This window comes from Leptodactylus fuscus, chromosome 4 (assembly GCF_031893055.1).
Source record: "Leptodactylus fuscus isolate aLepFus1 chromosome 4, aLepFus1.hap2, whole genome shotgun sequence".
Taxonomy (NCBI): Eukaryota; Metazoa; Chordata; class Amphibia; order Anura; family Leptodactylidae; genus Leptodactylus; species Leptodactylus fuscus.
The window spans coordinates 206321724-206349381 of NC_134268.1; the positions used below are offsets into that span (position 1 = coordinate 206321724).

A 27658-nucleotide genomic window follows, 5' to 3' on the forward strand; every position below is an offset into this window, starting at 1 on the left:
TTGCAAAACCTCTCGGTTGTGACTTATTAAAGAAAATGCACATTCTGAGGAAAATCAAAGAACTGCAAAGAGAATTAGCTGGGCTAGATGACAATGACATTAGATCAGCATTACTGCAAATGTCCTCAGAATAAAGATTAACTACACCATTGCCGGGAAGAGCCGGATCAAGAATAATGGAAACACCTGAAATAAAATCGGTTGGGTTATAAGAAGCCTGAAGGAATCTGCAATGATATAAGGAATAGTCACTTTCGTTGACTTACTTCTTTGTATCCAAACACTATTCGACCATCATTGATTAAGGTGGCCTGAAAGGTGAAGCTGCCGAGGCTGTAGTTGTCTTGTAGGTGAACGTGGTCCCACTGAACCACCAAGGCCGTGCCTGGAAAAGAAATGGAAATGTAAGGAATGGTTTCCAATAGGGAAATCTGACAGTCATCGCCCATGTTCTAGCGGAGACAACCAATATTGCTGAGGTCCTTCAGAGTTTTTTCTTGACTCTTGACACTCTAGGAAAACATGAAGATTCTAGTAAGAGTTCCTGCTCAGAGTGGGAAGTACAAACGGTTCTAGAGTTTTTGGCTCTTCCAAGACTTAGACATGGATGACCTTTCCATAGGATAGACCACCAATATCAGATCAGCGCCAGTTCCTCATGCCCACAGTCAGCTGATTTAAGGGGTAAGCTCCTGGTGCCCGGTAGAGGCTGCAACAACAGGAGATGGACCTTTACCAATCTGATGTTGACCTATCTTAAGGCTAGGGATTAGCAAACCAGTTTGTAGCGAAGGTTTGTTATGAATTTTGCATAAATTTCAGGTTATGCCAAATGCAAGACTTTTGAGCTTCACCACCCTCAAATCATCAGAGGACCAGGTGCGGTGTGAGAAAAACAAAACACTAATCTTCACCTTTCCTTACCTCTCCACTGCGGTGTCCAGTCTTCTTTATATTTGTCCCCAACCTAATCTGGACTCCTTTGTGGCCCTGGGTCACCAATGAAGTCTATTGTTCCCCCATAACTGCTGAGACCTAATGTCAGGCCTCAAGGTGATCTGGGATTGCTGATGTTGCAATGGAAGCAACATTCAGGACATTCAGGAAAGACAGGACTCCACAGTGGAGTCTCAGAGAGGGCATCTGCATATTACACTCTGGGGTCAGAATATTAGGGTTGAGCGATCGGGATCGGAAAAGATCGGATTCCGATCGGCGATCAAGTAAATTTCACGATCGTGATCGGAATTCCGATCCTGATCTTTTCCATCTTTTCCAGCGGGATCGAGGTCAGAGGTTATCTCAAGATCGGCTCAACCCTAAAAGTGACTTTTCCCATAGAGAAGCATTGACTTGGGTTGAGCGATCAGGATCGGAAAAGATCGGATTCCAATCGAGCAAATTTCACGATCAGGATCGGGATCAGCTGGAAAATGATCGGAAATCTGATTTTAAAATCGATCCTGAAATCTCAAGATCGGCTCAACCCTACGCAATATCAGTTATTAATGTCATAGTCTCAGAAAATTCCTTAAATAGGTGCCATATAATGCTACATGGAGTATTATGGGTATCGTAGACATTCTGTTCTTAAAGGTGCATGGTGGTTAATGAATGTTGCATTAAAGGGATTATCCAACTTCCAAAACCCATAATTCATATCCTTGAGTTGATAAATTCAAAACCACTTGCAATTGATATATAGAGTGTCCACCCTTACTCAAATTTGCTTAAAAGGAACGTTTCAGCAGAACATTTGACTCAATATTGCAACATGTTAGAAAATCCCCTTACATGTATAGGAGAGACATCACGTGACAGAATATCACAAAATCTTGTCTTTCATCACACATTGCATATGCCTTATTTTCTGCCATCTCCTTAAGATAACTCAGTCTTACAAATACAGGAAATAAATATTCCTATAAATTTCACACCTACCATTGTCAAAGTATCTGACTGTCGAATTCCTGGACACGCTTGGATCAAAATTAGCCATCAAGGGAGCGATATATTGTGTCGCCGTGAGCATCCGATGAACAACTTCTCCTGTATATATAAAACCTGGAGAAAGCAGAACGGATATCATAATCAGATTTCTTGTAAGGAGTCCAACAACAGGGAATAGAAAGTGCTAGCACCAGCTTTATGCGCGCGCGGTAAGATCGCTTTATCACTTTCCTGATCTACTACGTGCCACAAATTTGCCAATTACGTATATTTTATATGTGTTTTGTTAAATTCTAGAGGTGGATACTGCAGAGCAGAGGGAATTACATCTGTTTGTAGGACAAGACAATGGCTGACAACATATGCTGGAACATATTGCCGAGCCGCTCTCGTGTCTATGGTGTTTGCTGACTTTTCTGTGCTTCGGTATTGGTGTGTTACTGGATTTGGTTTTATGCCCCCTTTATCATACTTTATGACACTCCGGAGAGGTTTATGAGCATTAGTAAAAGAGAAAACCTAAAATTAGGATTCTGTTCTGTACCACTGAGCACAGCTGAGATCTCTCCGCGCCTACCAGTCTAGTTTGCATTTCCTAAATTACTTTTTGATTTGTCTGCTTTGATATAATAGTTCTATTACGGAACACACCCATCAGCCATAAGATTAAAACCATTATTCATATCGGGTATGTAGGTTACCCTCAAGACGGCTCGGACTCACGGAGCCAAGGACTCCGCAGGACCTCTAGTCAAGGTGTTGTGTGGTATCCAGCGCCAAGACATCAGCAGCAAGGGCTGTACGTTGTGAGATGTGGTCTTCATGGATCAGACGTACATCTTGTGCGCCCAGGATCCTCTTAGGGATTTACCAGTGGTCCTTCTTTTAACCATTTTTGGAAGGAAATGCAATTTGGCCCTTGGCAATGTTACTCAAACCCTCGCACTTGCCCATTTTTCCTGCTTCCAAAACATCAACTTCAAGAACTGTCTGTTTACTAATACAAGCGGACCAGTCACCAATAATACAAGCCACCAGACCAAGCGGCCCAGAGTCTGGGGGCTTGGTCTGGTGGCAGGGGTGTTGTCGGACCACTGGGTCGCTCGCCCTGTGGGTGCTGTGTTGCTCTTGTGGCGGTCGCTGTGCAGCGCCGCACCCAGTAGAGTAGGGACCCACTATAAAGAGGTCGCCGTAAAGTGGCTAGTGGGCTTATGCACATTGATCAATATGTATACTAAGAACCTCATGTTTGGTATTGTAAAACTTGCTGAGAAGCACTAGGTCAATGTATAAGGTTGGGCTGTGCGGCCATATTTTTCTCTTTTTGCACATGTTCACTAATACATAACACCACCCGAAAGACGCCACTGGCATGAGATTACCAAAATGATTCACTTACCACTCAGTAGTGTTGTATCTACAGTATCTATCTATCTATCTATCTATCTATCTATCTATCTATCTCATATTTATAGTATTTTCTATCTATCTATCTATCTATCTATCTATCTATCTATCTAATCTATCTATCTATCTCCTATCTATCTATCTATCTATCTATCTATCTATCTATCTATCTCCTATCTATCTATCTCCTATCTATCTATCTCCTATCTATCTATCTATCTATCTATCTATCTATCTATCTATCTATCTATCTATCTCCTATCTATCTATCTATCTATCTATCTATCTATCTATCTATCTCCTATCTATCTATCTCCTATCTATCTATCTATCTATCTATCTATCTATCTATCTATCTCCTATCTATCTATCTATCTATCTATCTATCTCATATCTATCTATCTATCTATCTATCTATCTAATATCTATCTATCTATCTATCTATCTATCTATCTAATATCTATCTATCTTCTATAGTATCTATCTACTTACAGTATCTCCATATATCTATTGATCTATCTATATATCTATCTATCTATCTCCTATCTATCTATCTATCTATCTATCTATCTATCTAATCTATCTATCTCCTATCTATCTATCTATCTATCTATCTATCTATCTATCTATCTATCTATCTCCTATCTATCTATCTATCTATCTATCTATCTATCTATCTAATCTATCTATCTCCTATCTATCTATCTATCTATCTATCTATCTATCTATCTCCTATCTATCTATCTATCTATCTATCTATCTATCTCCTATCTATCTATCTATCTATCTATCTATCTATCTCATATCTATCTATCTATCTATCTATCTATCTATCTATCTAATATCTATCTATCTATCTATCTATCTAATATCTATCTATCTTCTATAGTATCTATCTACTTACAGTATCTCCATATATCTATTGATCTATCTATATATCTATCTATCTATCTATCTCCTATCTATCTATCTATCTATCTATCTATCTATCTATCTCCTATCTATCTATCTATCTATCTATCTATCTATCTATCTATCTAATCTATCTATCTCCTATCTATCTATCTATCTATCTATCTATCTCCTATCTATCTATCTATCTATCTATCTATCTCATATCTATCTATCTATCTATCTAATATCTATCTATCTATCTATCTATCTATCTAATATCTATCTATCTATCTTCTATCTATCTATCTATCTATCTATCTATCTAATATCTATCTATCTATCTATCTATCTAATATCTATCTATCTATCTATCTATCTATCTAATATCTATCTATCTTCTATCTATCTATCTATCTATCTATCTATCTATCTAATATCTATCTATCTATCTATCTATCTATCTAATATCTATCTATCTATCTATCTATCTATCTATCTAATATCTATCTATCTATCTATCTATCTATCTATCTATCTATCTATCTAATATCTATCTATCTATCTTCTATCTATCTATCTATCTATCTATCTATCTATCTATCTAATATCTATCTATCTATCTATCTATCTAATATCTATCTATCTTCTATAGTATCTATCTACTTACAGTATCTCCATATATCTATTGATCTATCTATATATCTTTCTATCTTGAATTATGAAATTACAAATATTCTAAATATATAATTTCAGGCCTTGTTACTATATGAGGTCTAATATTAAGAGCAGAGAAGAAAGAATTGAACCATAAGATGGGTGAGAGCATTAATAGTCTTCAGCTATGGTTGAGGACAGGAGAGGCAGCTCTGGAGTACAAGCTTCTGCCGGCCACATACTGAGCAGGAGAGGAATATATCTGAGCATAAGTTACTTGCAATATCTGGGTGGAGGAAGTGATTTCATTGCACATAGTTCATTAGAAGACAATGCCGAGGCTGAATATAGAGAACATAACACTGAATACATTTATTCCGGAGCTACATTCCCCATAACCGCAGACATCTAATGCTGAGCGCAGATTTATGAGCGGCCACAAAGCCCAGAAACACCCGCACTATTTTTTGTAAATTAGGATGAAGTCCGTGATTAATTTCCGCCGCTCTGCTCTTCATCTTTAGCCCTCGGTAATGATGTCACATCAAGTCGATTTACAATAGAATGAGACCTAGTCTTCGCTTTGTACACTGGTAATGGATGAAAGCTTATTAAACACCAATTTGTGAGGCATTTCCAAAGTCTTACAAATCTCCATTTATATGGCACAAAATAACATGATTATTCCCATTGTAATGCAATGTTATTGATTGGGTTATATATTAACACTAACATATTATAAGGGAGGAATTGGGAAGGGGTAGGAATGTATTTGTGTTGTGTTCTCGGTAAATCTTACTAGCTGTTTGGTAGTCTGTGTAACATAGTGGATTTGCAATAATTTGCAGTGTTTATTACATTTCTTCAATCTATCAGCCTCCCTTCCCCTCTGGCAGCTGACTCCATAACTTCATTCTTACTTACTGCTCTGCTCCTTCCCGACAAGCACAAAGTTATTTCTATTGGCTGTGAGAAGACTGAGCATGTGTGTCCACCAGCACTCAATTCATTAAGTGGACGGGCATGCTGCTATACTATTTGAACACCAGGTGGTGCTATAGTTTTACAGCAATCATTGTAATTTTTAAGATCCTTCCAATTTGGTATGTAATAGTGGGACAACCTCTTTAAGGCTAAGGCCCCACGGGTTATCCAACAGCGAAAAGCCGCGGCAGCAACGCATCATGAATGTCCCCGCAGTCTATCAGTGTCCTCCAATCTAGAGAATCCCAAAGTCAGACTTTATTTGAAAATTTTTTTTGGTAGACGGGATCCCTGACAATAAGCTACTAACAAGCTGTCTTGTTGCTGAGACCCCTGGCTATCAATTGTAATCTACTGTATAGAGGAACATTGCAGCAAGTGTTCAGGTTCCCTGCAGTGCCTCCAAAGGAAAAATGAAGCATTGCACAGTTGTAATGTAATGCTTGGATGTACTGGGTCCTCCAGATCAAGAGAGGCTCTTTGACAACCACCCTGCGTATATCAACCTGGCCCCAAGGATGGATAGGTTCGAGTCCCATGAATTATATGGTGTTTGCCTTATTAATAGAGATGAGCGAACAGTAAAATGTTCGAGGTTCGATATTCGTTTCGAGTAGCCCCTCAATATTCAACTACTCGAATCGAATATCGAACCCTATTATAGTCTATGGGGGGAAAATGCTCGTTTCAGGGGTAGGCAACGTTCGATCAAATTATACTTACCAAGTCCATGAGTGAGGGTCGGGCTGGATCCTCCGAGAAGTCTTCTCCGTGCAGCGTCCCCGTGGCGTCTTCCGGCTCTGAATTCACTCTGCCAGGCATCGGGCCTGGGCAGAGCCGACTGCGCATGCCCGCACTACAAGCGGACATGCGCAGTCGGCTCTGCCCAGGACCGATACCTGGCAGAGTGAATTCAGAGCCGGAAGATGCCGCGGGGAAGCTGCACGGAGAAGACTTCTAAAGGTAGGAGAAGAACCAGCGTTGATTGGCCGACTGTATAGCATTCGGCCAATCAATGCTGGTTCTGTATCAAACTTTTACATTCGAATAGTGAGTGGTACTCGATCGAGTACGAGTATTTCGAATACCGTAGTATTCGATCGAATACTACTCGCTCATCTCTACTTATTAACAGGGCGTCCATTGCTGATATCTGATTTTTATATCAATATGAAAATGAGGTCTTTGAAGCAATAAGGACATTGTCATTGCTCCAAACAGCTCATTTACAGGCTATATCTTGGAAACAGAGGCAGCGATCCACAAGGGGGAGACACTGTTTGATTCATGTGACCATAACCTATCTGCAGGGGTTCTAGTAGACTCCCTTTTAATGATGGCGGTCCCAAACCTTGGACTCTAATAGAAAGAGAGATCTAAAATAATCTATCAGACAACCCCATTACACTGATCCTACCAATACTCCATGGTTCACCCCAGGGAATGTTATATTATCCACTTAGCCATTGTAGGTGCCAATTGGTGCACAGCTACATGAATCCATTTGGAGCCACTAACTAGACATTACCGCTGCCCTTAGGATTTGTCACACGTAATGCTTTAATACTTTCCTCTGTGTTTTAATCTTTAATCCTGTGTTTGCTCGGAACAAAATATGTTTATTTAATGCCTCCGGTTAAGCACCAGACTACATGCTTATTCCCATTAAACCTGTTTATCATGCAAGCAGCTTGTTCCGATGTGTCCCGCAAGCGGAGAATGGGATTTTTTTTTTCATCTTTTCATATGGCCGACTTCATAAACACACAAATATTAGTCTTATCAAACATTTATGCTTCGGGGAATCGCATATTATTTGTTTCTCACACATAATCCTCTGCTTCCTCATTTATCTTATATGTCCTTCAGATGTATCTTCCATAAATCTGCTCTCCCATAATAACTGTGTATTATATTGCTTTCCTCTTGGTACTTTGCTCATGAAGAATGTAATTCTCTTCATTTGGAGGTTTATGATACTGGGCGCCATGTGTTGCTACTTTTCTTTGATGGAATATTTACAACTTAGAAGCTAAAATACTTTCCAAAATGTTCTTGCGAGAAGAACCAAGGACAACTTTAAAGGGGTTATCCTGGTTCATTAAAGAACTGATGCCATGAGCCCTTTGACCACTGGAGGATTGCCAGGGATCCAATATTAGTCTCTGCAAATTGCACTGAGTACACATCGAATTGAATTTGGTCCAAATCCAAAGTGGAAAGATGCCCTGAAAATTCTGTATGGCACTTGAGGTCTAGAATTGTATCCAATTGTATCCAACATCTTCCAAGCTCTTTAAGGCCCCATTCACATCTGTTCAGGTTTCCATTCGGGGAGTCCACTTGGGAGACCCCCAAACGGAACAGAAACCTATAAAAGCGGTTACCTAAGTAAACCACATGGATCGTGTAGACCAGGGGTAGGGAATGTACAGATCACCAGCTGTTGCAAAACTACAACTCCCAGCATGCATACTGGCTCTGCTGTTCTTGGAACTCCCTTGGAAGTGAATGGAGCATGCTGGGAGTTGTAGTTTCACAGCAGCTGGAGAGCCAAAGGTTGTCTACCCCTGCTTTAGACTATAATGGGGTCCATGTGGTTTCCGTTCAGTTTCCTCACTAATCATGCGGAGAGAAAAGAGCTGCTCGCACTGCTTTCTTGCGGAAACTGAGCGGAAATCACATGGAACCCATTATAGTCTATGGGGTCCGTGGATTTCCCCAATAACCACTTTTTAATACATATAGATTTCCGTTCAGGGATCCCTAAGTGGACTCCCTGGACGGAAACCCGAACGCACACCAACACAGCCTTAGAACTGGTTATAGTTCATCTATACATCTATAATCCCATAAGACTGGTAGCGCTGGAGAAAGGGCTGCCTGGACGGCATTATGGGAAGCCCTGGGGCCACCACTTGATGTGATTTGATCCTTCTTCTCTGTCTACTTCTAATGTAATGTCAGACTGACTCGCCAGAGGTCCTATGTAGGACCCAGACTCTCGTACAATAATAGCCCAACAGAAGATGCCCAATGTTGAAGGGTACTATGGACTATTTACTAGGGTTTGTTGGTCCCCTAGACTGATTTTATCTATCCGGCCCAAGGAAAACCAGTTGGACAGTGTTCTGATCTTTAAAATAGGAGGCAACATTTTCAATGAATCTTAAAAGTTCCAAATTTGCCAAATTTATGGAAATTTTTAACGCATTTTGTGTCGAATCAATTTTGTATCTTTACTATGTAATTAACATATGTATCAGTAAAGCCCCCTGTGTACATATTAAACAGACCCATAGACCCCCATTCACCTACTGTGGCAAAAAATAGTTTCCAAGTCTCCATTTTTGCTTCCTAGATGGAATATGGGAAATATCTCATTCCAAGCTGTCTACCATTCTTACTATTTGTAGGCTCTCCAGTCCCGTTCATTGATGTCTACATATTCCGATTCTGTGTTCCTGCTTGTTCCCAAAAAATTGCAACTTTTTAATTTCTGCACTGCCCTAAGGGGGATATTTGTGAGGTCATACAGGAAGTGGGACCATCATCCCCATCAGAATTATCATCATTTACGCAATAAATCTGGTGTAAATGTTTCGGGAAATGTGCGCTAGCTATGAGCTGGGACATATTTCTCTCCAAGCACGATTTTGTAGAGGAGGGTGCACTGCCATAAAGGAGAAATGACTCCACTGACTCAGAGATTATGGCTACATGCAGAAATAATGCAAGTCTTCCTAAATCTGCCCCATAGGGTTCATATGGCATCCTATGGATATAGGTAAAAGAAGTTTTCCAGGATATTGATGACCTAAACAAAGGTCCCTGATATCAGACCCGAGGGTATCCAACACCTCACCCCACCACTGATCAAATGTTCTCAACAGCTGATATACAGAGAATGGAGCAGGAAGCAGACAGTGCTGTTCTCTGTGTAGTGGCCAAACCAGGTTACTGCAGATCCGCTTCCATTCAAATGAACCAGAGCTCATCTGCAGTACCCTAGTCTGGCCACTATACAGGGAACAGAGCTGTCTGCTTCCTCCGCCATTCTTTATATATCACCTGCTGCGAACAGAGAATCGACAGGGGTTCGGGGTGTTGGACACACACAGATCTGATACAGCATAGGTCATCAATATTTTTTACCTTGGAAAACCTCTTTAATAATATACATTGCTAAATAGAAATATGAATAGTCCTTGAGGAGAGTTACCAAACTTCTGTATATCCCGGAAATTTCCTTGAAACTAGAGAAGCCTGTGCAAGTTTTTGTATTTTTTTATTATCATAATGAGACAAGTTTTGATGATCTGTCCTTGGGAAAAGTCATCACTATCAAATTTTTACAGCAACCCCACCGACCCAAAGGGCATCAGTGGCCTGTGGGCCGGTGGAAGGGTTGTGATCACTTCAAACAGCTGATCGGTGGGGCTGCTGGGTGTCAGACCTTTTCAAATCTTATACTGGTGACCTATGCTATAGATACAGTTGGACCAGTGTTGGACTGGCCAACCAGAGTACCAGGGAATCCTTCGGTGGACCCAGGCTGTAGCACAATAATGGTCCGACAAAAGCAAGTTAAAGGGTACTATGGCCTATTTCCTAGGAGATATAGGAAGTTGGGCGCCCATTCTGGTGGCCCCAAGGAAACTCAGTCAGCCACTTAGTAGGTCATCAATATCCAGTAGACCAATTTAACGCTTCACAGTGACTGCTATCGTCTCCATATCAGTATTCAGGGCCATAGACATATAAGCTATCACTTACAATTCTTAGAATTTATTCTGTTTTTCTATGTTTTTAGTAATATTAGCTGTCTGCAATTTTTTCTTTCCATAAAATCCATAAGGTTGACAACCACGTTTGAGAGCTCACCAGGACCAATGTTATGAAAGGACGGGGGACTTATATCCTCTATCATTAAATGTTTAATCAAGTAAATGGCCTCTTATCCTTTAACATAAATCATTTTAATATCATTGTGTTTCCGAATACAAGCTCCACTGGTGTGAGCATAGAGCGACATTGGGAAATTTTGGCTCCTTTTGTCACCGATAGGGAGAATTTAATAACTTATCATTGAGTTTACTGCTGTATATGATTATGCTTTACCAGGGGGATTCCAGGTGACTTTGGACTAAGCTAGGGGTCCTGTGCCCCTGATCAAATCAATAACTGGAGGCTAATCGTCTCCATTGAATTGACCCATTGGCACCTGTAAGAACGGGTACATTGGGTATATTCCCATACATAATATGGGATCAGTTCTTCCATAGTCCCATATATAATACAGGATCAGTTCCATAGTCCCATACATAATACCGGATCACTTCCATAGTCCTATACATAATACCGGATCTGTTCCATAGTCCTATACATACGGTAATACCGGATCAGTTCCATAGTCCTATACATAATACAGGATCACTTCCATAGTCCCATACATAATACCGGATCAGTTCCATAGTCCTATACATAATACAGGATCACTTCCATAGTCCCATACATAATACGGGATCAGTTTCATAGTCCCATAAATAATACAGGATCAGTTCCATAGTCCCATACATAATACGGGAACAGTTCCATAGTCCTATACATAATACGGGATCAGTTCCATAGTCCCATAAATAATACAGGATCAGTTCCATAGTCCCATACATAATACAGGATCAGTTCCATAGTCTCATACATAATACGGGATCAGTTCCATAGTCTCATACATAATACGGGATCACTTCCATAGTCCTATACATAATACGGGATCAGTTCCATAGTCCTATACATAATACAGGATCAGTTCCATAGTCCTATACAAAATACGGGCTCAGTTCCTCCATAGTCCTATACATATTACGGGATCACTTCCATAGTCCCATACATAATACAGGATCAGTTCCATAGTCCTATACATAATACAGGATCAGTTCCATAGTCCTATACATAATACGGGATCACTTCCATAGTCCTATACAAAATACGGGCTCAGTTCCTCCATAGTCCTATACATATTACGGGATCACTTCCATAGTCCTATACATAATACGGGATCAGTTCCATAGTCCTATACATAATACAGGATCAGTTCCATAGTCCTATACAAAATACGGGCTCAGTTCCTCCATAGTCCCATACATATTACGGGATCACTTCCATAGTCCCATACATAATACAGGATCAGTTCCATAGTCCTATACATAATACAGGATCAGTTCCATAGTCCTATACATAATACGGGATCACTTCCATAGTCCTATACATAATACGGGATCACTTCCATAGTCCCATACATAATACAGGATCAGTTCCATAGTCCCATACATAATACGGGATCACTTCCATAGTCCCATACATAATACAGGATCAGTTCCATAGTCCCATACATAATACGTAGAGATGAGCGAACAGTGTTCTATCGAACACATGTTCGATCGGATATCAGGGTGTTCGCCATGTTCGAATCGAATCGAACACCGCGTGGTAAAGTGCGCCAAAATTCGATTCCCCTCCCACCTTCCCTGGCGCCTTTTTTGCACCAATAACAGCGCAGGGGAGGTGGGACAGGAACTACGACACCGGGGGCATTGAAAAAAATTGGAAAAAGTCATTGGCTGCCGAAATCAGGTGACCTCCATTTTAGACGAATAGTGGATTTCAAATCCGGGTCATATGAGAATGTGAACTTTGTGACTATGAGACAGGGATAGCTGTACAGGCAGGGATAGCTAGGGATAACCTTTATTTAGGGGGGAATGTTATTAAAAATAACTTTTTGGGGCTCTATCGGGTGTGTAATTGTGATTTTTGTGAGATAAACTTTTTCCCATAGGGATGCATTGGCCAGCGCTGATTGGCCGAATTCCGTACTCTGGCCAATCAGTGCTGGCCAATGCATTCTATTAGCTTGATGAAGCAGAGTGTGCACAAGGGTTCAAGCGCACCCTCGGCTCTGATGTAGCAGAGCCGAGGCTGCACAAGGGTTCAAGCGCACCCTCGGCTCTGATGTAGGAGAGCCGAGGGTGCACTTGAACCCTTGTGCACCCTCAGCTCTGCTACATCAGAGCCGAGGGTGCGCTTGAACCCTTGTGCACACTCTGCTTCATCAAGCTAATAGAATGCATTGGCCAGCGCTGATTGGCCAATGTATTCTATTAGCCTGATGAAGTAGAGCTGAATGTGTGTGCTAAGCACACACATTCAGCTCTACTTCATCGGGCTAATAGAATGCATTGGCCAGCGCTGATTGGCCAGAGTACGGAACTCGACCAATCAGCGCTGGCTCTGCTGGAGGAGGCGGAGTCTAAGATCGCTCCACACCAGTCTCCATTCAGGTCCGACCTTAGACTCCGCCTCCTCCGGCAGAGCCAGCGCTGATTGGCCGAAGGCTGGCCAATGCATTCCTATGCGAATGCAGACTTAGCAGTGCTGAGTCAGTTTTGCTCAACTACACATCTGATGCACACTCGGCACTGCTACATCAGATGTAGCAATCTGATGTAGCAGAGCCGAGGGTGCACTAGAACCCCTGTGCAAACTCAGTTCACGCTAATAGAATGCATTGGCCAGCGCTGATTGGCCAATGCATTCTATTAGCCCGATGAAGTAGAGCTGAATGTGTGTGCTAAGCACACACATTCAGCACTGCTTCATCACGCCAATACAATGCATTAGCCAGTGCTGATTGGCCGAATTCCGTACTCTGGCCAATCAGCGCTGGCTCTGCTGGAGGAGGCGGAGTCTAAGGTCGGACCTGAAGGGAGACTGGTGTGGAGCGATCTTAGACTCCGCCTCCTCCAGCAGAGCCAGCGCTGATTGGCCGAATTCCGTACTCTAGCCAATCAGCACTGGCTAATGCATTGTATTGGCGTGATGAAGCAGTGCTGAATGTGTGTGCTTAGCACACACATTCAGCTCTACTTCATCGGGCTAATAGAATGCATTGGCCAGCGCTGATTGGCCAGAGTACGGAATTCGGCCAATCAGCACTGGCTCTGCTGGAGGAGGCGGAGTCTAAGGTCGGACCTGAATGGAGACTGGTGTGGAGCGATCTTAGACTCCGCCTCCTCCAGCAGAGCCAGCGCTGATTGGTCGAGTTCCGTACTCTGGCCAATCAGCACTGGCCAATGCATTTCTATGGGGAAAAGTTAGCTTGCGAAAATCGCAAACTGACAGGGATTTCCATGAAATAAAGTGACTTTTATGCCCCCAGACATGCTTCCCCTGCTGTCCCAGTGTCATTCCAGGGTGTTGGTATCATTTCCTGGGGTGTCATAGTGGACTTGGTGACCCTCCAGACACGAATTTGGGTTTCCCCCTTAACGAGTTTATGTTCCCCATAGACTATAATGGGGTTCGAAACCCATTCGAACACTCGAACAGTGAGCGGCTGTTCGAATCGAATTTCGAACCTCGAACATTTTAGTGTTCGCTCATCTCTAATAATACGGGATCACTTCCATAGTCCTATACATAATACGGGATCAGTTCCATAGTCCCATACATAATACTGGATCACTTCCATAGTCCCATACATAATACTGGATCACTTCCATAGTCCCATACATAATACAGGATCAGTTCCATAGTCCTATACATAATACGGGATCACTTCCATAGTCCTATACATAATACGGGATCACTTCCATAGTCCTATACATAATACGGGATCACTTCCATAGTCCCATACATAATACGGGATCACTTCCATAGTCCCATACATAATACAGGATCAGTTCCATAGTCCTATACATAATACGGGATCACTTCCATAGTCCTATACATAATACGGTATCACTTCCATAGTCCTATACATAATACGGGATCACTTCCATAGTCCCATACATAATACAGGATCAGTTCCATAGTCCTATACATAATACGGGATCACTTCCATAGTCCTATACATAATACGGGATCACTTCCATAGTCCTATACATAATACGGGATCAGTTCCATAGTCCCATACATAATACGGGATCACTTCCATAGTCCCATACATAATACGGGATCAGTTCCATAGTCCTATACATAATACGGGATCACTTCCATAGTCCTATACATAATACAGGATCAGTTCCATAGTCCTATACATAATACGGGATCACTTCCATAGTCCTATACATAATACAGGATCAGTTCCATAGTCCCATACATAATACGGGATCACTTCCATAGTCCTATACATAATACGGGATCAGTTCCATAGTCCCATACATAATACGGGATCACTTCCATAGTCCCATACATAATACGGGATCACTTCCATAGTCCTATACATAATACGGGATCACTTCCATAGTCCTATACATAATACGGGATCACTTCCATAGTCCTATACATAATACGGGATCAGTTCCATAGTCCCATACATAATACGGGATCACTTCCATAGTCCCATACATAATACGGGATCAGTTCCATAGTCCTATACATAATACGGGATCACTTCCATAGTCCCATACATAATACAGGATCAGTTCCATAGTCCTATACATAATACGGGATCACTTCCATAGTCCCATACATAATACGGGATCACTTCCATAGTCCCATACATAATACAGGATCAGTTCCATAGTCCTATACATAATACGGGATCACTTCCATAGTCCTATACATAATACGGTATCACTTCCATAGTCCTATACATAATACGGGATCACTTCCATAGTCCTATACATAATACGGGATCAGTTCCATAGTCCCATACATAATACGGGATCACTTCCATAGTCCCATACATAATACGGGATCACTTCCATAGTCCTATACATAATACGGGATCACTTCCATAGTCCTATACATAATACGGGATCACTTCCATAGTCCTTGCTTCCTATTTCATTTTCGTCCTACGCCTCCTGCATGTAAAGTGTCAGTAATGTTTATTCTGAACTCCAAAGAAAACCATTTAGTTAATTTTCCGAAGCCTCCGACCAACACTTTCAAACAAAAAAGTTACTCAAAAAAGAAATTTAATTGATTTTCTCTCATAAAATATTAAATTCAATTTTCTTATCACTTGTTCTTTCCCTTTCTCGCCCAGCCTAAACGGGCAGAGCTTGGCACGAAAACAATTCTCCGAATTTTAATGGTATTTAAACATCGCAGACAATGCTTTTATATTAATCCAATTCCGCACTATTTTCTTAATTTAATTTCAATGCATTCACTTGAATCAAAGGCAAGTGACATCGAGCTGTTTAATCTAGAAGCTTCTCAACCTGAAAACTCTAACCAGCGACACGTCGCATAAAACAAAGAGAAAGATGGATTCACGAAAACGGAACAAATGGAAAATGGACTCGCCTCTTATAGCTCATTTTCTCTTAAACAATTGGTAGAGGCGACATATGAGGTTCATTGTGTACGGTGAGCAATGCCGCACGTCGGTGACAAACAACAACAGGCCGCAACGCTAACACAAAAGGTTCTGGAAATTTAGATAAACAGACGTACATGGGAGGAGTCATGAATTCCTTTTTACCACAAAAATGGTGTCAATTTGTTGCAAATGTTTTATTTATTTTTTATTATATATAAAAAAGAGAAGTTGCACAGATATTGAGACGCTTAAAGAGGACCTTTCACCATGTCCGGGCACAGGCAGTTCTATATACTGCTAGAAAGCTGACAGTGCGCTGAATTCAGCGCAGTCGGCTTTCCCGATCTGTGCCCGGTGTACAGAGCTTACAGCCCGGTACCGTAGCTCTTCTATGGTCAGAAGGGTGTTTCTGACCATTAGCCAGAGACGTCCTTCTGCCTCGCGGCGCCAATCGCGCTGTGCTGTGGAGCCGGGAGGAACGCCCCCTCCCTCTGCTCACAGCGCTCGTCCATAGACTAGCATTATCAGGAGCGGGAGGGGGAGTTCCTCCCGGCTCCACAGCACAGCGCGATTGGCGCCGCGAGGCAGAAGGACGTCTCTGGCTAATGGTCAGAAACGCCCTTCTGACTGTAAAGCGCTACGGTACCGGGACCGATAGCGCTTTACACCGGGCACCTATCGGGAAAGCCGACAGTGCGCTGAATTCAGCGCACTGTCAGCTTTCCAGCAGTATATAACACTGCATGTGCCCAGATATGGTGAAAGGTCCTCTTTAATCCATATTTTACAAAAAAAATAGGGGAAATTATATTAGGATACTTTTTACAAAGGACACATTTAAAGAAAAAAAAAACATTTAGGGAAGTTAATTTGATATATAAATATTCAAATAGTGACCAGAGCCAGGCAGCTGCTGCCAAGGCAAATACAATTCTGGGATGTATCAAAAGAGGTCCCCCCAATACACAGTATTATACCCCATAGTAGCCCCTGCACATAGTATGAAGCTGTATAGTGGCCCCTGCACACAGTATTATGTCCCATAGTGGCCCCTGCACACAGTATTATACCCCATAGTAGCCCCTGCACATAGTATGAAGCTGTATAGTGGCCCCTGCACACAGTATTATGTCCCATAGTGGCCCCTGCACACAGTATTATCCCCATAGTGGCCCCTGCACACAGTATTATCCCCATAGTGGCCCCTGCACACAGTATTATCCCCCATAATGGCCCCTGCACACAGTATTATGCCCCATAGTAGCCCCTGCACACAGTATTTTGCCCCATAGTGGCTCCTGCACACAGTATTATCCCCCATAATGGCCCCTGCACACAGTATTATACCCCATAGTGGCCCCTGCACACAGTATTATGCCCCATAGTGGCACCTGCACACAGTATTATCCCCCATAGTGGCCTCTGCACACAGTATTATCCCCCATAGTGGCCCCTGCACACAGTATTATCCCCCATAGTGGCCCCTGCACACAGTATTATCCCCCATAGTGGCCCCTGCACACAGTATTATGTCCCATAGTGGCCCCTGCACACAGTATTATGTCCCATAGTGGCCCCTGCACACAGTATTATTCCACATAGTGGCCTCTGCACACAGTATTATGCCCCACAGTGCCCCTGCACACAGTATTATGCCCCACAGTGCCCCCTGCACACAGTATTATGCCCCACAGTGCCCCCTGCACACAGTATTATACTCCATAGTGGCCCCTGCACACAGTAGTATGTCCCATAGTGGCCCCTGCACACATTATGCCGAATGGTGGGCCGTGCACACAGTATTATACCTAATTGTGGACCACCTATGTATAATTATTATACTTTGGGGTCTTTTCAGACCCCAGAGTATAATTGGAGACCCAGGGGAGGATACAAACATAAAAAAACAGTATTACTTACCTCTCCTGGGCTCCGGTGCACCCCCCCCACACACACACACACACTGTCAGTGACAGTGACAAGAGGACATCCTCTACGTCTGGTGGAGAGAAAGTTTCACCAGAAACATAGAAGGGGATTCTTCACAGTAAGAACAGCGAGGCTCTAGGACTCTCTGCCCCAGGAAGTGGTGATGGTGGATTCATTGAACACGTTCAAAGAGGACCTGGATGCCTTTGTTGAACACAACACTATTACAGGTTATGGATTCTAGATTGATCCAGGGCTTTTATACTGACTGTCAGATTGGAGTCGGGAAGGAATTTTTTTCCCCTGAAATGGGGCAATTGGCATGAGCTTCATGGTTTTTTTTTTGCCTTCCCCTGGATCAACCCTGTAGAGTAATAGGTTGGACTTGCTGGACTGATGACTTCATCCAACCTCATATACTATGTAACTATGTAACAGGATGGCCTAAGGAGGCGCCATGTTACGGTCCCTGGCTCACTTTAGTACTCCATGTGACTTAATAGCTTTCACCAAGGTTATAACACCATTTTTTGTGTTGTGAATGGTTCGGAGCTTCCTTCTTTCCTGTGTATTACGTCTTCTGCAATTCTCCAATATTTTCTTACTTGCAGTATAAAGTTCTAAATGAGTAACAATAAGGCCTGGCTTTAATAATTGTAAAAATACAGAATATTTCTGGGAGAATGTAGGATATCTCTGCACATAGTCAATCCTATGATCAATAAGCCGTCCCTGGGCATTCGGCAGCAGTGAGATAACAATGTCTGGAGCCTCTTATCTGCCCATACGCTGCATTTTACTGACAATTTGTCAACTAGTCCAACTTTTCAGAGATTCCACTCACAAGATTACCAGGAAAATGAGAATAAACACTGACCAAAAAAAAAAAAAAAAAGAATGACAATATAAGACTGGCTTTCAGCGAGCGCTGCCTACACAGTGGAGGCGACAGGGTCTGGTCGTGATTAATCCGAAAAATGTGGAATTAAAAGTAAACTAGTAAGAGAATAGAATGACACATACAGTCCTATGAAAAAGTTTGGGCACCCCTATTAATCTTAATCATTTTTAGTTCTAAATATTTTGGTGTTTGCAGCAGCCATTTCAGTTTGATATATCTAATAACTGATGGACACAGTAATATTTCAGGATTGAAATGAGGTTTATTGTACTAACAGAAAATGTGCAATATGCATTAAACCAAAATTTGACCGGTGCAAAAGTATGGGCACCTCAACAGAAAAGTGACATTAATATTTAGTACATCCTCCTTTTGCAGAGATAACAGCCTCTAGTCGCTTCCTGTAGCTTTTAATCAGTTCCTGGATCCTGGATGAAGGTATTTTGGACCATTTCTTTCTACAAAACAGTTCAAGCTCAGGTAAGTTTGATGGTCGCCGAACATGGACAGCCCGCTCTCAAATGATCTGAAAACAAAGATTGTTCAACATAGTTGTTCAGGGGAAGGATACAAAAAGTTGTCTCAGAGATTTAACCTGTCAGTTTCCACTGTGAGGAACATAGTAAGGAAATGGAAGACCACAGGGACAGTTCTTGTTAAGCCCAGAAGTGTCAGGCCAAGAAAAATATCAGAAAGGCAGAGAAGAAGAATGGTGAGAACAGTCAAGGACAATCCACAGACCACCTCCAAAGAGCTGCAGCATCATCTTGCTGCAGATGGTGTCACTGTGCATCGGTCAACTATACAGCGCACTTTGCACAAATAGAAGCTGTATGGGAGAGTGATGAGAGAGAAGCCGTTTCTGCACGTACGCCACAAATAGAGTTGCCTGAGGTATGAAAAAGCACATTTGGACAAGGCAGCTTCATTTTGGAAACAAAAATTGAGTTGTTTGGTTATAAAAAAGGCGTTATGCATGGCGTCCAAAAAGAAACAGCATTCCAAGAAAAACACATGCTACCCACTGTAAAATTTGGTGGAGGTTCCATCATGCTTTGGGGCTGTGTGGCCAATGCCGGCATCGGGAATCTTGTTAAAGTTGAGGGTCGCATGGATTCCACTCAGTATCAGCAGATTCTTGAGAATAATGTTCAAGAATCAGTGACGAAGTTGAAGTTACGCCGGGGATGGATATTTCAGCAAGACAATGATCCAAAACACCGCTCCAAATCCTCAGGCATTCATGCAGAGGAACAATTACAATGTTCTGGAATGGCCATCCCAGTCCCCAGACCTGAATATCATTGAACATCTGTGGGATGATTTGAAGCGGGCTGTCCATGCTCGGCGACCATCTAACTTAACTGAACTTGAATTGTTTGTCCAAAATACCTTTATCCAGGATCCAGGAACTGATTAAAAGCTACAGGAAGCGACTAGAGGCTGTTATCTTTGCAAAAGGAGGATCTACTAAATATTAATGTCACTTTTCTGTTGAGGTGCCCATACTTTTGCACCGGTCAAATTTTGGTTTAATGCATATTGCGCATTTTCTGTTAGTACAATAAACCTCATTTCAATCCTGAAATATTACTGTGTCCATCAGTTATTAGATATATCAAACTGAAATGGCTGTTATAAACACCAAAATATTTAGAACTAAAAATGATTAAGATTAATAGGGGTGCCCAAACTTTTTCATAGGACTGTACATCTCTGCACATTAAAGGCTTGATACAAAAAAACATCCCTGTTTCCCTTATAATAAAAACGCACTAATTGGTGTCCATTAACAATGATGCCATAGAGGAGTGATCATGGGATTTTGGGAACGAAATGGTTGTCCCATTACAGACACCTATCCCCTATCTACATGACCGGAGGTCCAATTACTAGGTCCCCCAACAATTAGGAGAAAGGTTGCAATGCCCTCCTCTGGGAGGTCACACATAGACACGAACATAGAGATGAGCGAGTACTATTTGAAACTCCGGTTTCGGATACCATGCACCCATAGGAATAAATGGACGCAGCTGGCATGCAGAGGGTTAAGCAAAGTCTGCGTGCTGGCCGCTTCCATTCATTTCTATGAGACGTTTCGAATAGTACTTGTTCATCTCTAATAGTTAGCATATCACTTTGTGATATCATATCAGGAACCATGTTGTGTTTAGAAAAATTGCAAGGAGAAGGCAGATGACAGCCCGTGACAGTCAGACTTCCCAGATTGCTGTACCATGTTGCTTCCTGCCTCAGTTCTGCCTGTCACATAACACCATGGTGTGCTGCCATTTTTCCAATCCTAGATAGATAGAGGTAGATAGCCTATCTATCTATCTATCTATCTATCTATCTATCTATCTATCTATCTATCCATCTATCTATCCATCTATCCATCTATCCATCTATCTATCCATCTATCTACATAAAACATTCCCAATGAAAAATTGACATAAAATATTGTAGCTTTCTATAGGATCCCGGACAAACCCCCAATATAGAGGAAAGAATTGTCATACCAAAATACGTTTTGTAAGACAATAAAGACAAAGGATGGTTCACATGCAAATATCCTAAAAGTTAAATATGTTTGTTTAATAATATACTTGAAAGTATATATTCATATAAATAAAGGATTTGTGATAAAATGAGCAGCAAGGCTCACAAAGCAAACAAGATCAAAAGAGAAAGAAACAAGATCAATATTTAAAGGGTTTTAAACCAGCTGCAGCAAATGTTATCAAATAGAAGAACAATCTTCACCTGTCAGTTCCCTTTGCCGATCCAGCACTATTGGGTTCGCAACAAACTAGTTTTGACCCGAACATTCCAAATTGTTTGCTTTTTAATGAAAGCAAACAATTTAGGATTTCATGAACTAAAATGGCCTTTGCAACATGATTTGCCCAGGAGAGGTGTACAAAATAAAAATCATTTATACTCACCTTCCCTCACCTCTTTTGGCCTCCTCAGCGACCTGAGTCCTCCTCCTTCTGGCTCTCTTCTGTGATGTTATGTGACTTGGGTCACTGCTGAGGCCTGTGATTGGGTGTCATGACGTTTGACATGGCCATGGTCACTGCTGAGGCCCAATTACATGATTCGGCAGTGATCCCGCGTGCGTGACGACACAAAAAAAGCACCTAAAAAGGTATCTGATGTTCTTTTGTGAAATTGTGTACTGGGAGGAGGAAGAAATAGATCACTGGATACTACAAGGAGACCCGAAAGAGGTAACGGAAGGTGACTATAAATGGTTGTTATTTTTTACACCTTCCCTGAGCCTCCACCTATTATACTGTACCTGTGTGTTCATCACATGACCATGGAGTGTACATCACATGACCATGAACTGTACATCACATGACCATGGACTGTACATCACATGACCATGGACTGTATATCACATGACCATGGACTGTATATCACATGACCATGGACTGTACATCACATGACCATGGACTGTATATCACATGACTATTGACTATACATCACATGACTATGAACTCTACATCACATGACCATGGACTATACATCACAGTTGTCTCTCAATATTTGTGTGAAACTGGACAACCCCTTTAAGCATGTTCTCAAAAGTATGAAAGAACGGAAACAGTGCATTGATGTGAAAATATATCACGGGATTAAACAAAATCCAGATTAGAGGTGGGCGAACTGGTTCACAATGAACCAGATTCACCCTAAATATTCCAAATTGTTCAGTTTTTAACAAAACTTAACAATTTTGGATTAATTTCGGACAATAATAATGGCCAATGTGACATGCATGGTGGTACATTTTTATACTGTGGAGTTTTGTCATGTCGCTCGACATTTCCATGTCTGTGATTGGACCTCAGTAGTGACCCTGGTCTCATGACGTCGCAGAAGAGTGCCGGGCACTGTAAGGCTTTGTTCACACGGGGGCGGTAGGGTGGATTTTGGCACCAAGAGCAACGCGGGGAGCTGTGTCACTCTCGGGTCAAAACCCGCTTGCCTGTTGTGGTCGTGGCTTCCCCCTCCGGAGCAGAGTCAAATAAATGTACCGACTCCGGAGGTTGCTGCCGCCAGGCGGAAGCTGCCTGAAGAAAGGGCAGCCCGCTTCTTTTTTCCGTGAGTGGCAACATGCCACTCACGGAAAAAAGTAGCCTGGTGCTCTACATAGACCACCATTGTGAGGGGGCAGATTATGACGTGGATTACGCGCCATAATCTTCCCCCCTTAGTGCCCGTGTGAACAGATCTGAGCTGAACACATACGCGGCTAAAGCAAGGAGCTGTCACAGCTCAGCTCCTTGCTTCGCCGCTGCATGCTGGCTACTGGCTGTGTAGACGCGATGTGATGACGTCACATCACGCCTACAACTGTGTGTGAGAGAGAGAGAGAGGCACGGAGAGAGCGGCGGGGGAGCGAGGAGAAGTGTAATGTGTACACTGAGGTGGAACGTGAAACTGGGGGCAGATGAAGGAGAGGACGGCATGACACTGGGGGAAGAGATGTGGAGACATGAATCTGGGAGCAGAGATGGAGGGGACATGAATCTGGGGCAGAGATGGAGGGGACATGAATCTGGGGGCAGAGATGGAGGGGACATGAATCTGGGTGCAGAGATGTGGGGACATGAAACTGGGGGCAGAGATGGAGGGGACATGAATCTGGGGGCAGAGATGGAGGGGACATGAATCTGGGGGCAGAGATGGAGGGGACATGAATCTGGGGGCAGAGATGTGGGGACATGAAACTGGGGGCAGATGAAGGGTGGACATGAAACTGGGGGAGAGATAGAGGGGGGGACATATAATTTAGGGGTGACTGTAGGAGGATTATACTGTGTGCGGGCACATGAAAAATTAATGAGAATGGGCGGAGTCAACAAAAAAGTGAGCGGGGCTAAATTTGCCGCGGTGCGCTTAGCGCGCCGCACATTTTGTCCCTCTTTCGGTTCCTCAAAAGTTGGGAGGTATACCCTACATGTGCTAACAAAGAGTCAGTTCTTTAGGGCTAACCTGCACAAGACTATTGAAAATGGACACATGTGCCCCCCCAGCTGGTTCCAGACGATCTCCCAGTCCAACATGCCAGTGTTTCCAAGCCTGACATTACCTGCTACATTTCTATATACACAGTATTCCTATAACATCTCATCCTCACACCGGTAAGCCGCTATGTTTTCTATACTCTATGATGTAGTGCTGATAACGTACACACTATAGGGCCAAATCTACGTAAAATACGACAATACAGACTAGATTAAGTAACATTTTCCGAGCGGTAAAAGCTCCGCAACAACTGCGCACCACTTGATCCTTTTATAAGCTGATAGTCAGTTACATTTATAGGCACTTAAATGTCAGTAGGTTTCGATATCATTTTATAGCTCTCTGTCTGCCAACTAAAGCGTTCACGTAACATAACATGACAGCAGAAAATTGCAAAGAAGACAGGAACGTCTATTCTGTTGTTGTAAAAAGTAACACTACTTATTCATGGGAGGAGAGACTCATTTGTTTATTGCACGCATCAATTCCGGGGATGACGGTTGCCTAGAAACAGGTCTTTCTGGAATGGACCGTAATTTGTTGGTAGGACACCGAGACTTGTGTAGGCATCACATCTGTATAGGAGGATCTCCGACCTGGCCCGGGATTCGTGAGGGGGCGCAATCTGCCGACATGGTGAGCGAATGTAAAGTCACGCAAGTAGATGGTCATGGTGTAAGAAGATAAAGATCAATTATTTGGATTTACTGAACTGTTATTAAAAAGAGGGATAAAAGAGGAAAGCGTCAAGGCAGGGAACTTTTTAAAGGGATTCTATCATTAGAATCCCATTTTTAGCTAAACCCACCTCGGAATAGCTTTAGGAAAGGCTATTCTTTCCCTACCTTTAGATGTCTTCTCTGTGCCACTGTTCCTTAGATATCCCGATTTTCGTCCATATGCTAATCAGTTTTATTGCAGCACTGGGGGTGTCCCCTGTGATGCAAGAAAACTATACAGCGCCACCTTCTTCTTGTTCACCTCCTCCGCCTCTTCTTCCTTGTCCCATCAAACCCTCTTAAAAAGCGCTGACCATCACCATTTTCCTATGGCCGAATGGGAGAGGCCACAGGAAAATGGCCAACGGATATGTACAGTGGGTGCAGTCGGCCATTTTCCTGTGGTCGAACAGGAAAGAATAGACGAAGGCGGCAAAGAAGAAGAAGGCGGAGATGGATAGTTTTCTCGCAGCACAGGGACCGCCCCCAGTGCTGCGAGAAAACTAATTAGCATATGATCAAAAACCAGGATATCTAAGGAACGGTGGTGTGCAGAATACATCTAAAGATAGGGGAAGAATAGCCTTTCTTAAGGCTATTCTGATGTGGGTTTAGCTTAAAATGGGATTCTAATGATAGAATCCCTTAAAGGCCAAGCTGGAAATGCGGCAAAAAAATGTGATCTAGCGAATCACATTCAGACCTTGTGGAAAAATATGTGAAAGTGGACACAGTGTGATTTCCAAAACCATTGTGTTTTTGGAAATCGTAGAATATGAATTGTACCTATGGAAACGCTAACGGTTCCCTATAGGTATATAATGGAGGAAGAAAGTCTGTAGAGAATTTTTGTGAAAAGTAGCGCGGGAATAACAGCAATGCGTTGCTGTCATAGATCTTCTTGCAGCGCTTTTTTGTTGCGGCCCACTACATGGGACCATAGCCTCAAAGTCACAGTGGAATAGTTGATTTTTGTGAATCTTAGATGACAGATTGTTCTATTAGTAAGGATACGCTGAGATGAACCAGGTGTAAAACAGACATGAAAAATGCTCCTTTTTTTACACGGGCACTAGGTTTGAGCGATCAGGATCAGAAAAGATCATATCCCGATCAGCAATCGAGTAAATTTCACGATCGCGATCGGACTCCGATCCCGCCTAAAAAAGGTTGGGAACAGAATTCCGATCCTGATCGCTCAACCCTAGTTAACTGCACAGAACTGCTGCCACTCCCCGGACTTCCGGGGCGTTGTTCCCGTCCTCTCCTCTCTCATTCACACGCCGGCAGAGTGCCGTGCACACCTCTGCCTCCGTAGCCTAGTGTTACTGATGCTGGGAGTAGGTGGGGCTTGTTGTGGCTTAGGAGAGTGTGGACGGGTACAGGGCGGGGAGACGTGAGTGATTCACTAGAGAGTTGGGGGCGCATACAGCGCTCTACCGGGGTCTGAATGAGAGAGGAGAGAAACGGACAGAGAACAATGGCCCGGAGCTCCGGGGAGCGGCGTACACCGGGAAGGGAGGCGGCAGCAGTTCTGTGCAGGTAACCGGACAGCAGGGGGGACTAAGTAGCCGGTGGATTTTTTAATAACTACACAGCGTGGAGTCCAACAATTGAAGCCTTCAATTTTTGGACTCCACACTGTGTAGTGAACAGGATCGTTTTTAAAATCCGATTTTCGATCATTAAAAAAATCCCATTGACTTGCATTAGGATCGGAATTGGGATCGGCTTTGGATGGAAAATGATCGGAAATAGGATTTTAAAAACAATCCTGAAACCTCAAGCTCGGCTCAACACTAGCGGGCACCCCTTTTCTTGGATCTGTGAAAAAGGGCGCAAAATACGACCATCAAAATAACAGTTATGTGAATGGCCCCCATTTACTGATAATGAATACAATGCTGCCATATGTTAATAAACGGATGGACCCAAACGCAGATGTGAACCTAAGTATAACTCAGTGTATTGGTTTCATCTAGAATTTTTTTGTGGCCTCGGTCCTTGGTCAGATAAACTAATGAAGTGAAAAGTTTATGGTGAATGTTTTGCTCATAAATGTAAAAAATGTTAAGTCTGTTTCTGTAGTTTGACTTTGTGAAAACAAGTGGAGCTTTCCTCACCACGGTGGCTGATGAAATAGAATATATGAATGTTCTATTCCGACATCAGAGAGACTTTAAGTCGGAGCGGCTCGCTAGATGCCCCGCATTAATCCTCCAGAGAAAACAAAAACTTCCAAAAGTCACTTAGAAGAATTAATCTATCTCCAGTTCCCAACTACAAAATACAACAAGGCGAACATAAAGTGGATTGTTGCTTGACAAATTGATACATGAAAGCTTCCGTCTTAGTCCTTAAATTTAACATGTTTTTTCTTTGCTTATTTTAATGTTTAATCTTTTTTTTAAGTCAATTGATTGTAAATTCAACATGACGATAAAGCTCCGGAGACGCCGACGCACGGTAAAGGATCCTAATAACTTGACACTTCAACTGGAATTCGGAATATCTTCCGAGATTTACAATATCTATACGAAGCAGGGAGGAAGGAATTATTTACAGACTATAAAAACCATTGAAGTTCTCGTACTAGATTCATAAATTGGAAACGCATGCTATATATTTGGCATAGCTTTCCATATATTCTATTAAGCGATGAGATAATAGAGGGTGGGGGGTCCTCTAGTCAGTATCCTCTGTTATACGGTGTACAGGACAGCTACTGTATTACACAAGCAGCCCAATGATTTATATGGACATTGTGTAATACTTAAAGGGAACTTTCACCAGCTCGACCAACTTTAACTCATCGTATCCTTCACTAGGTGATTCCGGGACACTTTG

General features: G+C 42.5%; 1 protein-coding gene across 1 annotated transcript in view; it reads right to left on the reverse strand.

The window, feature by feature from the left end:
* The window catches only part of PLXDC2 (plexin domain containing 2), a 387582-nt gene that overhangs the window by 104764 nt on the left and 255160 nt on the right, over positions 1-27658 (reverse strand). The window contains exons 5-6 of the mRNA XM_075271735.1: positions 1942-2064; positions 267-385 (exon numbers count right to left, since the gene is read on the reverse strand). Of these exons, the coding sequence (XP_075127836.1) occupies positions 267-385; positions 1942-2064 (242 nt within the window). The remainder of the gene's footprint in view (positions 1-266; positions 386-1941; positions 2065-27658) is intronic.